General features: G+C 38.1%; 1 protein-coding gene across 1 annotated transcript in view; it reads left to right on the top strand.

Moving 5' to 3' along the window:
* ADGRG6 (adhesion G protein-coupled receptor G6) overlaps nt 1-16,023 on the top strand; it is a 108,225-nt gene that overhangs the window by 48,709 nt on the left and 43,493 nt on the right. The window contains exons 5-9 of the mRNA XM_061378406.1: nt 4,108-4,176; nt 7,237-7,320; nt 13,695-13,780; nt 15,050-15,102; nt 15,184-15,237. Of these exons, the coding sequence (XP_061234390.1) occupies nt 4,108-4,176; nt 7,237-7,320; nt 13,695-13,780; nt 15,050-15,102; nt 15,184-15,237 (346 nt within the window). The remainder of the gene's footprint in view (nt 1-4,107; nt 4,177-7,236; nt 7,321-13,694; nt 13,781-15,049; nt 15,103-15,183; nt 15,238-16,023) is intronic.

Genomic DNA, 16,023 nt, shown 5'->3' with positions numbered 1-16,023 from the left:
TGAGGGATTAAGGTGGCTAAGAAAACACCTTGTTTGCTTTAGTTCACTCAAACCAGTGTGAGGTACTCCTTCACAGTTAGACTCATTGGGACAGTTCTCAGCATGCCTCTGTTAAAAAAATTTAAGCAACACCTTTATGAAAACACAAGCAACTAGGTGTCTTCACCCCTCTACCAGAACAAAGAAAAGCTGGATCTAAACAGTGACCATGACTGGTGAAGGCCTTCTGGACAAAAAAAATAACACAAGCAAACAAAGCTGCTTTTCCAGATCTGACTGAGAATAACTTCCCAGACATTCTTACTCCTCTTACACCATTATACATGAAGACCACCACAACCCTTTCACTAAACAGCTTATAAAGACCTATGTAAATGTGGTCATATTTAGTTTTGACTGGAGTATGGGTCTTTGCCCTTCTTTCTGTTAGAATCTGTACAGTTCTGTGACACAGATGTGATACCACAGCTGTGTTCATAGAAACAGTACATTTATTTTCGTTCCACAGTTTTATTCCATGGGATGTCATTGTTCAGTGGTTCCTTACAGCAGGTTATTAGTTTAGAAAATGTGCATTAGTATTCATAGGTTGGGCTCAGGTGTCTATACAAGCCATTTCAAATATATTTATATGTAAGCAGTGTTACTTCTGTAGGCCTGTGAGAAAACTAACTAATTAGTCAGTCTTTCTTTTGAAGATGCTAAATCACCCTCTGTGATACAGTCTTTCCTGGCCCAGAGATTTTGTAAAAGAAAATACTGAGTGCAGTGCCATTTCAAACATGGTTACTAATCTCAGAGATGGAATTGTTAGAATTTTCTTCCCTTCATCTTCTTGAATAAAAGCAGTCATTGTAAAACCAGCCTTCAACAGGAGAGTGGATGAGTCAGGCTATCACCCATGAATAAACCACTGACAGTAGGGGATGAATCTAACTGATTAGGCTTCATTTACCAGCAATGGAAGGACTTAGACAGAAAAGAGGTTTCTGCACAGCTCCAGTGCTTCCCCAGGAAGTAGCATGTAGCTTAAAAAAACCCAAGCCACGCATTTAGCAATGATCTCAACATATCTGTGCCTGAACAGTGCTTACATTTTTCAAGGGGTATTATTTTCATGTTTTTTTCAAACAAAGATTTTACTAGTAGATTTACGGAGCATAAAAACACTGGCAAATTGTTCCAGATAATCTTTTCTTAGTTTTACCTTCTCCTACTTTATTCCTTAGACTAATGTTTTCACAGCTGTGCAATCATGGTGGGGTGTTTCTGTAAGACCTGATGGAATTCTGTTTTTATTGCCGTACCTTCAGACAGCTTGCATTTAAAGGTATATGTACACAGCCTGGGTAACCAGACTACTTTTAAAACAAGTAGCCTAAGTAACGATAGCAGTGTCCTCCCAACAGTTCAGAGCTCAGTGCAGGCAAACTGAGGAGCATTTAATCAACTTCTGATACTAATTTTGGGGCCTGCACTGACTACATCTATAGCAGGATATGATCTACTCAGTTAATGGTAATGTGGCCCCATGTCTGACCATGCCTGCAATTGCACTTGCTTCATGTGCACATCACAGGAGTCCTTCACTCCTCAAAGCCAGAGGAATTCTTAATTTTGCTCTCAAATTTAATTCAGGGTTCTATCTGTCCTCCTTAGGCAGCTGAATGATGTTTCTGGCTGAGCTAATTGTTGTCAGTGCTGTTAATAAATAATGGAGAGAAAAAGACTGTTCCAAAGGTCAGTGCATCTCATACTGGAGAAGATGTTTCACTGAAGTCAGAAGTTTGTTGCTGAAGGAGTTCCTCTCTGCTGACTATAAAGAAAGTATAGCATGACAAGCAGATACAGATTTGAGTTTCAGACATTTAGAGTGAGCTATATTAGACAAAGTTTCCGTAATACAAGTCCATACCTTCTGTTCAAATTACTGACCATGCTACTTGGCTTCAGAAATACATTTACTGAAAACATTTCTCTTTAAAGTATACAGTTGTGGTGGGCTAATGCTGTTTGTAGACAGGTGCCCACCAGAGCTGCTCTGTCACTCCCCTCCTTATCTGGACAGGAGAGAGAAAATATAACAAAAGGCTCATGGGTCAAGATAAGAACAGGGAGAGATCACTCAGCAGTTACCATCATGGGCAGGTGGATATCTTCTCCACTGTGAACCTCCATAGGCTTCAGGGGGACAGCCACCGAGGTCTGCACCATGGGCTGCACGGGAATCTCTGCTCCATCGCCTGAAGCACTTCCTCCCCTCCTTCTGTGCTGACCTTGGTGTCTGCAGAGCTGTTGCTCTCACGTGTTATCACTCCTCTTTCTGGCTGCAGTTGTGCAGTTATTTTTCCCCCCTTCTTAACTATGCTATCTCAGAGGTGCTGCCACTGTCACTGATGGGCTTGGCCTTGGCCAGCGATGGGTATGTCTTGTAGCTGGATGGCATTGGCTCTACCAGACACAGGGGAGCTTCTAGCAGCTTCTTACAGAAGCCACCTCTGTAGACCCCCAGCTACCAAAACCATGCAATGCAGAACTGATACAACAGTCCTCTGACTTAAGTATTTTGCAAAGTTGGATTGTATTTTTTTTCAGTTTCACTAAGTAAAATAGTTTTTAACTACCCACTGAAGAAAATACAGAGGTCCACAGATTTTCCAAGCCAACTTTCAGGTGATTTTTCTATTATACAGAACCAAAACGAGATAAGTTACAGGAGGTTTTAATCTTGACTGTTTAATACTAGCAAATATACTTTTTGGAGAAAAAAGAATTCTCACACAGGAGGTACTGCACCTACTTAGAGCATCCTTCCTGGAGTGCATGGGAAGTGTACCAAGGAAATGACTTTGTCTGAATGTCTTAATTCATTAAAACAAAAACCCACAAAAAACCCCCAAAACCAAAAAAGCCTAAGCTTTTGTATTTGTTGAGTATCACATGTTTTTAATTCTGCCCTACATGTAATGGTATCTGTGGCCTGACATGATTTCTGTGTTGGGGCCGCATGCTTTATCTGCTCTTGCATCACAGGAAATACTTTACTAGCTATCTTTACGAGCTGGTGGGTGGTGGCTCTTTAATTTTATGGAAGGATACAATGTTTCATGAGAGAAGCTCATTGAGCCCATATAAACTTGAAGTGGTAAAGCAAAAGCCAAAAGGGCAAACTCTCCCAGCAGGTTCATATTATGCCATCCTCTATGGTCCTATTATTTTCAGTGCAATGTGCAAAAGCTGCTCTATCTGCAGCTGAACTGCTGGGATACAAAAATTAATGCGGTTTCACCAGTTCTTTTTTTTTTTTTGTAGCCGTTCTTATATGCCCTGTTTTTGTCTTCAGATCATCAAAGTGTGTACATGTTATGAATAATTCAGTGTAGATACAGACTTGTAACATTATCTGCATATAAATCCTGCATACCAGAATATTAATCACAACCACACCCTGGGCAGAAGAACAAGTTTAATCACCTTTTATCTGGTTGGTGTCTGTCACAGGCAAATTACTCATAGGTGGGTGGTGGGTAACCTGTGCTACAGCAGCAGAGCATGGTTGCTTCTCTGAGGCATGTATTATTACTCATTGGGATTGCATAAATCCTGTGGCCATACTGACCCCTCTGCTTAAAGCCATTTCACAAAGTACACACAGGCTGCATTCATTTAATCATAGAATCATAGAATAGTTAGGGTTGGAAAGGACCCTAAGATCATCAAGTTCCAACCCCGCTGCCATGGGCAGGGACACCTCGCTCTAAACCATATCACCCAAGGCCTCGTCCAACCTGGCCTTGAACACTGCCAGGGTTGGAGCATTCACAACCTCCTTGGGCAAATGTTATGTTATTTAGCGAAAACTAGGAAAACCAGGGGAGGATACGTAAGTCACTGTAACTTGCAAATCAATGGGTTTTCATGGATCCCTCAGCTGCAACAGAAAATGCAAACACATAAATCTTGCAGGCAAATGGCAGTATCAGTTTTGCCACTGTGAGAAATTAGGAAGAGGACCGTGTCACTGCGAAGTGTAATGTATTTTGAGACATAATAGTTTTATGCCCAGTAGCCAAACCTTTCTAACTATTTTGCTTCCTTTTCCTAAAGGCTCATACCTAATACCCTCTTCTACAATTGAACCAACCAGTTGTGCAAACCTGGGAAGCCTTTGCCAAGGTAAGAAGCTCAGGTTATTTTCACAGTTTCATCTTTGTGAAATCTTTATTTTCCTTGGTTGTTTTTCTTTTATTCCTTTTCTTTTTTATTAATATTTCTAAAAGAGTGAACTGCAATAAATAATAGCAAGGAAAGGAATTCTTTGGTCTCATCAAGTGTGTGGGCGTCCTGTATGTACAATATGTAGAAAAAATGTGATCACTCTGTTGATAATACATATTCCAGATAGTCACCATTATATCAAAACTGAATTAATTGACTGCTTTCTTTTCTTTCTCCATCTCTTTTCCTCCTGCACATTTTGATAGTAAAGTACTTACTAGGGTAAGAAGTTAGGGTTAAACAAAAAAAAAAATAAGCAGATGTAAGTAAAGGGTCTGACTATTCATTTTTTTCCAATAAATATTTTGAGGCTAAGTACTTTTGAGATTAGCAGGTGAAAATTTAACATCAAACTGCAAATTCCAGCAGCTGTTTGTTCATGAAACACTTTATACAGTGCTTAGTGTGTAAAAATCTCACATATAAGAATATATTATGTGGTTTTAAGGCCAGCTCAGTTGAATGCAAAGAATAAGTGAAGTCTGGAGATTTCCATGCCAGGTGAATCGTTGAACATGCAGAGACAGTTAATTCCTTCTGCTGTGCTTGGGGGTGAAAATTGTATAAAAACGCTCAACATGACCAACATCAGCTTATTTCCACGATACCTTCATGAACACAGACCTGCTAATGAGGTGTCGTGCTATGTTAAACTTCAGTCACAGCAGCAGCTGCACCAAAAATAATGTCTAGCTCTCTAATCCTTTTCAAGCTGAATGGTGAAGGAAGGCTATAGCAGAGAATAAAATATAAAAGGAGAGGAGGAAGTCTCAGGAGTCTTTCAAACTGACATTTAGAAGTAAATCAGTTTGAGCTTAACAATACAAAAGATGTACTCTCCTTAGGAAGTCAGTAAGAGATCTGTGTTAGTCTTTAGTGTACTCCCAGATTTTCCTAAGGTAAATTTGTCATATTCTTGGAGCATGTTGTACTAGTCTCCACAGGGAAAGTGAAATGCAGTAATGTCCATAATCAGATTTCAAACAGTAATTTTCAGGTGTCACATTAACAAAGCACAGTATGAACTAAATAATGCTACCTGAGTACCTTAGGTAAATGTGACAGCAACAATTATCAATATTGGTCTTTTTATACGTAAAAGGTAATATAGCCACCATATAAAGAACTTCTTGTATTCTCCTGGAAGAGTTTAGAGCATTTTCCTCTATCAGAATGGGATGGTGTGAAAGGACATTAGGTCAGCCAATATGACTGCAGAAATGGGCACACTTTCAGCGAAGCAAGCCTGCTTTTCTAAAAGCCTCATCCTTTTTTTCAGCTTTATTAACTTGTTTAGTAGAAGATGTTGCCTCTAGTAAAAGATGCTACTTTTCAAACTTGCCTCTCTTAACTTCTTAGACCATCACATCTTCAATAAAGACTGAGTCCTTTCACTAAGGTAATACTCTTCTTTTTCTTCTGGAAAGCATTTGCTAAAGTGTCACTGGTGTTCTGTGTTTGTCACTTTGGAAGTGACAGATGAGATTTACCATCGTCATCACCATCATCGTTATTGTCATAATAATGAAAATTGTAAAAAAATGTCTGTCTATTTCTGTCAGCAGTGCATACTTATTTTAAACCGAGAGGCCAGTTTGGATTCCTTTTTTGTTTGTTTGTTGTGCGTTGTGCAATTGCACCAGTAACAAAGTTTGCGGATGCCAGATTGTGTCAGCTACAGTCTGATGAAAGAGCCATTTTCTCCATTATGCTTAGCAAATATTTTCATTCATTGGAACATACCTCCTTTAATGGTGTTGGCTGGAAGGTACAGTCAGGAAGAACACTTATAACTCGTTTCTCAGACAATATAGCCTTGAAGTTTCATGGAAGAAGAGGTTTTTTTATATTATAGGGTGTCACTTTATATATTCACATTCCCAGTTAGAACCTGTTTACTGAAGTGTCCAACTCTTCCTTCTCTTGCCCTAAGCTTCTTGTTTCACTGAAACCTGAGCAAGAACCTGCTCCCTAAGCTGAGACCTGAGTTTATGACTTTCAGACTCAAAAGGTTAGCTAAAACAACCACACAAAAAATCAGAATCTCTTGCCTAAAATACAATTTTAACCTTTTCAGGTTGGTTCTTGGTCCAAATCTGCAAAAGCAGTGTAACGCTGAGATTACACTGCACTAACCATCAGATTTTAAAAAGAGTTTTCAGGGAAAAATATATCTGTCAGTGAGTGGATTTGCATTCCCTGGGAGTTTCTAGAAAAAATGAAATTATTTTCCAAACTGTTACTTGAAAATGTAGTGGTGTGATCTTTGAATTCCTTTAGCATGTTTGTCTTCCCAGGCCACTACCAGAGGGAAATTTGCAGTTTGATTTTGAGAAGTGTTCTAGCTGGTTCTCCTGGGAAATGTTTCCCAGGGTTGTGTGGGGTGGTTCCTGTTAGTGTCAGTGGGAATAATAGCGAAGATCCTACATGAAGCTTTCAAAATATATAGTCCATTTCAATTATACCAAATGTGATTTCAGTTCTCTTTAGTGAAGGAGTTCAATGGTGGTAATTGGATCCTTACTTGGGTGTTTTAGTTTCAAATTTGTTTGTTGTCTTCAGGCCTTGAGCAGGGACAGTTACCCTTATCACAAGAAATACTCTGTGTTCATGCATCTTAGATCTGTTTTCTGGTCTTTGCACAGCTGTTTGGATCTGAAGCTCTTTTAAGAGGATTTTGAGTTTATGAAAGCAGCAGGACTGATCTTGCAAATCTTACACTTGCAAAACTCCCACTGAAGTCAGTGAAAGTTAAGATTGCAGGACTGGGACCTCAGTTCATATCAATTTATCACTTTCTGCAGGAAAAAAAAAAAAAGAAAAAAGCATTTATTTTAAAATATGGCATTGTATGTAGATGTTTTCATTTTACATTGTCATGCGTTGTTCCCATTTTGTCTTACCGTATTAACATTCATATTTCATTCAAGTTCACCTCTCTCTCATCTTTATTACCAGCTACTGTAAATGCTACTACTCCTACACCACCCACTGTCACCACTAACATGCCTGATACTAATAGAAACGATAAGCCAAACAATGGTAAGAAATCCTGTGTTACATTTTTCCTTGTACTGTGTCTAGAGCAAAATTATTGTATTTTAAGGTGTGTTTTTCATAGTATCATAATGTCAAGGGTCATGCCTCAGTTTTGATCTCATTTACGCTGAAATAAATCAGGAGTAACTTCACTGAACCGTGTAAGAATGGTGTAAATGAGAACAGAAACAAACTCTGTGTGTATTTGTATCATGTTTACCTGACACTTGTATGTGTCACCCATTGTATTTACCCATGCAAAGAATGAGGGAAGGGAGAGGGATTTTTAAAGAGAGTCTGGAAAGAACCATGCTATTGAAATGTTTTAGGGCTACGGATTATGGGTCATTGTGTAGCTCCTGCTTGTGGAGCCAGGGTGGTAGTATGCTGAGATTGTCTGTTCCTCACTAGTCAGTCGCAGGAGCCAAATGGACTCATTCCTATGGAGCAAAGCCACTTCCACTGAGTCAACAGGAATCTTTCCACTGACTTCAAGAAGAGCTGGATTAGACTTTACTAGGGAAAATGTTGACAGTATCAGATATCATTTACTTTTCATTTAGAAATATTAAGGGAAAAAATAAGGTAGTAAATGAACCTATTATTAGCACAGGAAAAAAGCTGGGATTTCTTTTGAGGTTTTCTTGAATTCTATGATATCACTGTCTCCTAGAGACTGAGCATCATTTTGTGAGGCACAGCTAAAATATTTATTAGTTTGTTAAAGATAGTTGCTAAACATTATTAACAACACAGAGGTAGATTTCTGCAATTTTTATCTGAGGCTTAAAGATTTTATTATTTTTTAAGACTTTTTTTTTTCAGTGTGCTCCACAGAAATAAATTAGAATATGGGGGGGGGGGGGGGGGGGGTTGTTTCCATTTTGGGCTGGGTTGTTTTTTTTCTTTTTGGTTTGGTTTGGTTTGGTTTGAGTTTTATCCCCAACTGCATCAGTTGTTACTGTAGGTTTTAAAATTCCTGGAGAAATTTTGCTCTTGGCAGATCATTTGTTGTGCATTGGCAATCAGGCAGTACAGTAGACAATGTGAAAGAATTTATCTGCATTCAGCCTGTCCAGACTTATTAAACTGTAGAAATAAGAAGCAGATATTGAAAATTTCTTCTAAATAGCGCATTTTTCTTTTGTGGAGCCATTCACTCTATGTTCGCTGTAAGCATTTAACTGATTTTTGTAACTACAGAGGGAAAGCCTTCTTAATGTTAAAAGCCTTCTTAATAAAAACTGGACAATTAAATCCTTTCTTTGGCTTTGAAACTCCTAAGAGAAAGTAGAAAGACTAAGAAAAATAACCCATATTTGTTTACAGTAGAAGCAAATCAAACTTTCACTCAGCTGGCTGGAGTAATTTTTCAGTCTTGGTAAGTTGATTTTTAGACCAAGAGCAGACAGCCAAGAACAAACAGTTAAGTTGCATATATTTTCTTTAATCCTTTAACTATGTGGCTTACTACACACAGACCTGCAGGAATTCAGACTTCCTGCTACAGTTATCTTCAGAATGAAGAGAAATTCACCTGAATCCTCCCATATACGACCACAGAGGCACCAAGAGTCTAAGATAGAAGGGGTAAAAACCATAGGAATTATCTCAACCCCGATTATTTGGCCAGTGAAACGAAGGCCTCTCCATTTCAGTAAAAACTCGGCAGATGAGAATCCAGAGAGAAAAACTATCTACAACTTTTTTCTTCTAACTATGTCCACATCAGCCACTTCTGAGGACACAGGCAATGGTACCATGGCTGCTTTTACAGAAAAAATCAACCTAGATAATACTGCGATGAATCAGTTACCAAATGAAAATCTTTTGAATTATTCTAGAAGTTCATTTCATGGCACTTCTGATGCACCAGATGCTGTTACAGAGCCTTCTGTGAATGCAGCAATTCCTCTTCATCAAAGCAGAAGTCCTAATGCAGAGCTATCACAGACTTTGGCAGATGGGCTGGGTCATTCTGACTCTGATTCAGTGTTCCGCTCTCCTGTTAGCAGCAGCAGCACTGCTTATGAACACAAAAAAGAAACTCTGTGGATTTCATCCTCCAACAGCAGCACAACCGATTTCAAGCATATAAGCAACATCTTGGATCCTGTGATTTGGTGGAATGAGACCTTATTTCATCATTATATCACCTCTGACATTCAAGACAGACATTCTTTTCCTAGCTTATCGTCTATATCAGCTGCAGAGCAGAAACCATCATTCCAAAAAAGTAAGCTAGATTTGTTAGACTCCTCACCTGAAAACTTTCACCTGGAAATGATAGAAGGCAATGCTGATAGGGAAACTTTTTCTGCACTAGAAGCAAATAGTGAATTTGAGTTTAGAAAATCTACACACATTAAGGAACATCACTTAGGAGGCATTACAAATTTAAATTCTATGGTGACTCCACATGCAAACCCAAGCATTTTTTTTCAAAACAGGAAAACAACATACACAAAATTTATGCCTGATGTCCAACTGACAAATTCATTCCTAGGACACAGTAGAGAACTACCACCATCCTCAGCACTTCTGCTAGGAGCAGGCTGGACAAGTTCAGCATTTAAGGATGTTGTAACAAGCCTGCCTATTTATCAACAATTGTTGACTGACACATATATGGAAACTGACAGCATGTTTATTTTTAATAGCAATTACTGGTCTCATTATTTAAAACATACAGTATATTTTCAAAAGCCAAGTGACATCTTCAGGTATGGAATAGTGGAGAACAATTTGGATGCATTTTATGGTAGTAATGAGAAGTCGTCTTTTTCCATATTAGAAGCAGAGAACAGGAATAGAGTTGGCAGCTCTGGGGGCTCAGGTTACTTGGATTTTCCAACAAAATATCTAGATATTTCTCCTTCTTTAACAGCAAGTTTCTGGACTGTTTCCTACTATTTGAAAGAAGAATCTCAAGTGTTTTCTGGGGAGCCATCAGAAAACTGGTGGCTCTTATTTAATAAACTGCTTTCTTCCCCAACAGAAAGATTGCCATCCATTAGTTCACCTACTAAATCTGACAGTATCTCTGAACAAACATCTGCCATTAGGTTATTAGGTCACAGGGCTGAAGAAATGAACTTCTCTAGTCATAGATCAGCTTTGGAAACACAAATCTTTAGTTTATTTATTCCAGGCCTCTCAAAGAGAATTTCAGAAAGTAATGGCAGGACAATATCGCAGTTGTACTCAACAATGAACTTTGCAAACATAGCCATGTCTTCCAACAGTGAATTTTATTTTGATTTTCCTTTGCCCTCCTTGGAAGCACCTTTCAATCAACCCTCTGTAGAGGTACAGGTAAGTCCCTTAAGTCCCTTTGATAAGGTACTTGAAAACTCCACAGAGAAATTAATTATATTTGATAGTTTGCACATGCAAATTAGAACTGACCTAGTAAGTGATCAAACCAGCATGACCTTCCTAAACAATAGGCAGCAGCTTGTTTCTGTCCTTCCAATGCATTCAGGAACCCAATCTTCAAGGTATAGCCAAGCTCCTTTCTTGATAAATACACCTGTTAAGAGTTTGGTAAACCATACAAGAGCACATGAATCACTGCAGCCTCAAAGTCATTCAGAAAATGATGCTGTAGCAAATACTATTGATAAAGCAAGAAGTAAAGTTCAAATAGATGCAGATATTCTTTTAAAAAACATCACTTTGATGAGTTTTGACTTCCTTCCAGTGACTTGGTCTTTGGAATTAAGGCACCTTCTTCATTCAGACTCAGAATTCAGAGTCAGTGTACCTCCTAACAGTTACTCCAAGCCTCCACTATCACAAAGTTTTCAGAACCATCTTGATACAATTTCTCCAAGCCTGGTCACTCAGTGGGACATAGCAGAGTTAAGCTTGCCAACAACTGTAATACCGAGAAATCATCTAACTGTTTTAGGACAAAACTCCATTGAAAATCAAGGGGACAGTCTGAGATACTCTCTATGGGCAGTGGAACAAGAAATCATTGGTGATAATGAAGACATAAGGAATTCTGTTCTGACATCAACAAATAGATTGAAGCTTTCTGAATGGGATTCAGAAGGGGAGGTGTATGGATCCTTCGGCAAGCCCAGAGAAGGAACGCCTTCTCTGAATACTTTTAGTACTCATGTCTTGGATTTTGAAAATGCTGATTATGGACGTTTTGCAAATCTCTCTTCTATTTTGGAGGCATCAAGATCTGCAGTAATGAATGATGCAATACCTTTGCCGTCTTCATACAGTGGAGTTGCTATTCAGCAAAAAGAGACTATCTTTCAGGGCACTCTGATGACACCTGCATCAGCAATCCATCACTCTTTCATGCCATCCCAAATGCCAGTTTCTTCTGTAATGTACCATCAGTCACCAGTTTCAGCACATGTTCATTCCCTGGACAATATACCCTCTGGGACAAGCCAAAATACCACTCCTTATCCACCACTGAATCAACTTACTAGCTCTCCTGCAGTCTTTTTGCCTTGTTTGTGTTACTCCATCACTGAGTTGGGCTGCCTGTGTCAACCTGAGGTCAACTACAGTATGTCATGCCATTAAGTTAGCTGTAGAAAAAATCCTGATTATTTTATCTGTTAGATATTCAGTTGGTAGAAGTAGCTGGCTTTCATCCTTTAGGTATAGATGCATTTAGCATATGAAATGATTTTGCAACAGTAGTTTAATTACAGTAGAAGGGAATTTGTAACATCTTAGTGATAGTAAATGCCATTAACATTTGATTTCTAATTTTTGTATGCATCTCTAAAACAGCTGTCATGAGACTGTGAGGATAGTATATTAGGTTGCCATATATTTAATATTTTTATGCCATTTTATTGAGATTGTATGATTGTTTTTAGCTAACAGTATTCATGTATTTTTAAGGATCCAACTTTCAAAAAACATCTTTAGTTTGCCTAACAGAACAAAAAACAAACAACAAACCAAACCTGGAATTTCATTGATCATTGTAATTCTGAAGTTAATGGTGGGTGTGGGAAAATTGTTTTTCCAGGTTCTTTTTTCAAATTATCTTTGGCTACTTTTCATCAATTTTCTGCCCATAAAAATATTTTTTTCATTCACTATTTTGGGATGGGATTTCCACTGTTTAATTTGGAGAGTGAGAAATCATTTTGATTTTTCACTATCTGCCACTGCAGTCTCCTGAGAGTTTTTCAAAATGTAGATTAGTTCTTTTTCTTGTTCTTTCTTCACCTCATTAAAACATGCTTTGGGTAACCATCTGGTGAAGATCTTGAGGATGTTGACTAGTTTATAGTTACTATATCTGATTTTAGACATACTTTGCATATTCCTATATTAAGGCGATTTTTCCATATACATGATTATATAAATAAGTTTATAATTATATATATGACTATATATGAAATATATAATGCACACTTTCTGTATGTGTGTATTGGTATAGCACATATGAAAGTTACATTATACATATAAAATTGAATATATGTATATACAGAGATATATGCATATAAATGAGATCCAAATCTTGCAAGTGTTTTCAACTTGCCCAAAGTCCAATTTTCTACTTTCAAGGACTTAATTTGACTTATGAAAAGTATAAGCTTTTAACAGAGAATATAGCATGATTTGATGTTACTTATTAGACGTGTAATCTTCCAATGCTGCTTACCAACTCCTGAGCTTAAAGGGAATTTATATTTACCCTGTGCCATTTCAAAACCATTTTACTGAATATGAAATTGCCCCAAGCCAAGTATTACACATTTTGTGACTGAAAGATGATTTGTTCAGTTGCCAGTTTTCTAAAGCTAATGTGAGTTCTTCTACCATCTGGCCATCACTAGGCCTGAGAGCAACGACTGCACTGTGAAAACAAGAATGGGGTATTCCTTCTCCCACCTAATTACGCTGTCAGGTGTCTTGTGATTTTCAATTGATGAGCCTTATCTGCTCTCTTTAAGCGTAATCTGCAGTGGTTGAATTCTGGATTATAACAATACGACTGGGAGCAAAATTTATCGTGTTGCAGACTACCGTAATTATGATAATTTCTTAAATTCATTACGCTCTCATCATCTTTTGCATACCATATTAAAGGCATATGCAAAATACTATTTATACATGCATTTGTGAGTTTTCATATCACTCGTGTCTCTAAAAATATGGGGGGGGGGGAGGGGGAAATTCCTGTCTAATTCGACAGGTCTAATGGGAATGAGCCCAAGCCCACAGGGCTTATTCACTCCAAAATTTTATAATGCCAGCTGGAGTTTGAGGTGTCCTTGTATGTTGGTTTCAGCCCAATCTTTATAATCATCATGGAACTAAAGTCTCATTATTAAAAAGGGAAATTTGCTCAGTTTCTAACATTATAATGATTTTCTAATTAACAGGTGGGCTATTCTACAGGATATCTATAGTTGTCTTTAGTTCCAACTCTGATGCTACGTTGAAAGTACATGATGTGGTTGCAGAATGGGTAAGTTACGTTTTTTTTCCTCTGTGATTACATATATGAATCTGCCCCGTTGATGTTACCAATCAGAAAAAAAATAAAGGGGGGGGGAGGCTACTAACTAAATTCTTAATTTGTGTTCTCTGAAAATCTTTCTATTATTGATTTACATGGTAATGAATTCAGGTCTAACTAGGGCTATTAAGCATTATAGATAAAATTTTGAAATGTCTCCATTATACTAGCCATCTTCTTAAGAAATGTAGATGGTAGTTGAACTTTTGGAAAGCATGGAGAGATCAGAATTGCCCACTGAAAGAGGTAGATGTTTAAGTTCCAACATCATTATAGAGAGCAAAATTTTTCTCCAAAAAATACTAACATGGTTTTGAAGTTATAGTAATAGAAATAATAAAAAAAGACAATGTTCATTTGTGTGAGGCAATATAATTTTGCAATTTACACTAATATTCTCTACTTCAGTTGTTGGGGTTTCTGTTGGAGCCCTGTTTTTTCAGCCCATTTATCAAACAAGCTTCTTTCTGGGCTCTCTGGGTGGAGGATTTTTGAAGTTCTTGCCTCTGAAAGTGCCTTCTGTCTGAGTACAGTTATTCTCTGTCCTTTTCGACAGTTCACATAATGGCACTCAGTCTGTAAGTAGTCTTTATACCAACTACTTAACATGAAAATATGATATAATATATGGCAATTATTCTTTATGTTTCTTTTAATAAAGCTATAGACTTTCAGCTTTCAGAAGCTAAAGAAACCAATAGTCGTCTACAAGCCAGAAATACAGCCAGGTGCAAGTCTCTTGACAGCAGTAACCAAGCAAAAGTACATAGGTGCCTGAGCCAGAAAATCTGTAAAGGTGTCACTTGGCCCTACCAGAGTATACAGAAGTTTCTCCCAGTGGGAAAACTGAGGACCCATTGCCCACTCAGAAAATATAGTACAAAGATCTGAAAAAAAAGATTATTAAAAGGCTGTTTCTGGGAATTTAAGATGAGAAAGAACGGGAAAAAAGGAAAAGTTCAGCATCCCATGCACATTCAGCATGTTGGGACCTTAAGAAGATTTCCTTCTGTCAGTAAAAAAGCCCACATCTCTCACTGCCAGTTATGCATCTAATACAACAATCACCTCACTGAAATGGGAGAGTGTTCTCTTTTCTTTGAAAAAATGAAGGGGATTTCTCAGGGGGGAGAAGGGTGAATTTCTAACTCTCTCTTAATCAACAGTGTCCTATGGACATCTCATTATTTACCTGATCAATGTATTTCTGTTTTTCAGCTAAACCGTACTTTCCAGAACTGGAATTACACTGTGTATGTGGTCAATATCAGGTAAATGATAGGGGAAAGAAGTTTATGCTATGTTCCTTTTGAGAACTAGCCCACCCTAATTAATATTCATTTATTTCATAGCATCCACCCTGGCTCCATAAAAGAGGGAACAAGGGAAAAAAGAAGTATTAAAAGGTAACATTTTTAAAGACATTTTCTTGATAGAGGCAACGGCTGCTATACAAGTGGCTTTACAACGGGGTTTGTTGTCTGTTGCTGGATTCATTGTCTATTATTTGGCATATGCTGCCAGTGTGTATATGTATGCCTGCTGATGAGCCGTGTGCTCTGGATGTGTTCAAAAACCTAATACTGGTTATCGTGTTTGTTTTGGTTTGAACCTACTGAGCTTTAAACCTTAACAGATCACCTTTTCAGGGCTCAGGTTTCACCTGTCACAAAACCGAATAGACATATCATATATATGGGGTACGGCACACCCAGCTTGCTTTAGCAACAAGCGTTGGTGCACTGCTATCTATCCACCGTCACTGCATTTTTTCTCTTGAACCAGAGTCTTTTGAGTTAACGGACATCTTACTAGATGCAAAACACTGAAAAATCATGCTCCAATTGAAAGTCAAACAAGTGTGAGTTAAACTATTTACCATATGCTCTCATTTCCTGACTTTTGCTGGGCCCAGAGGCACTTGAGTTGGGACAGCCTCAAAGGCAGCCAAAGAAAGTCAGATGGGTCACACCCCCTGAAAATTGGGCCTTGGGGGATTTCTTTGAAAGCAGCAGTCTGATTTCTGAGAGATATGTGGGGAGGGAGTGAATCTTGGAACCAAAGTAAGGAAAGGAAACCAAAACAGAATTATTAGTCTTGTGAGGAAGGGGCAACAAGTGGGTATGGGATGTATCTGTTTGCAGTAGTAGGCAAAAATCTCACGGGAAAGGACTTCTGACTCTCGAAAACTG

This window comes from Neopsephotus bourkii, unplaced genomic scaffold (genome assembly GCF_033783945.1).
Source record: "Neopsephotus bourkii isolate Nb327-2 ecotype Australia unplaced genomic scaffold, CSIRO-AGI_Nbou_v1 NB_1765, whole genome shotgun sequence".
In the NCBI taxonomy this organism is placed as follows: domain Eukaryota; kingdom Metazoa; phylum Chordata; class Aves; order Psittaciformes; family Psittacidae; genus Neopsephotus; species Neopsephotus bourkii.
This window is presented reverse-complemented; position numbering and strand designations above follow the sequence as displayed.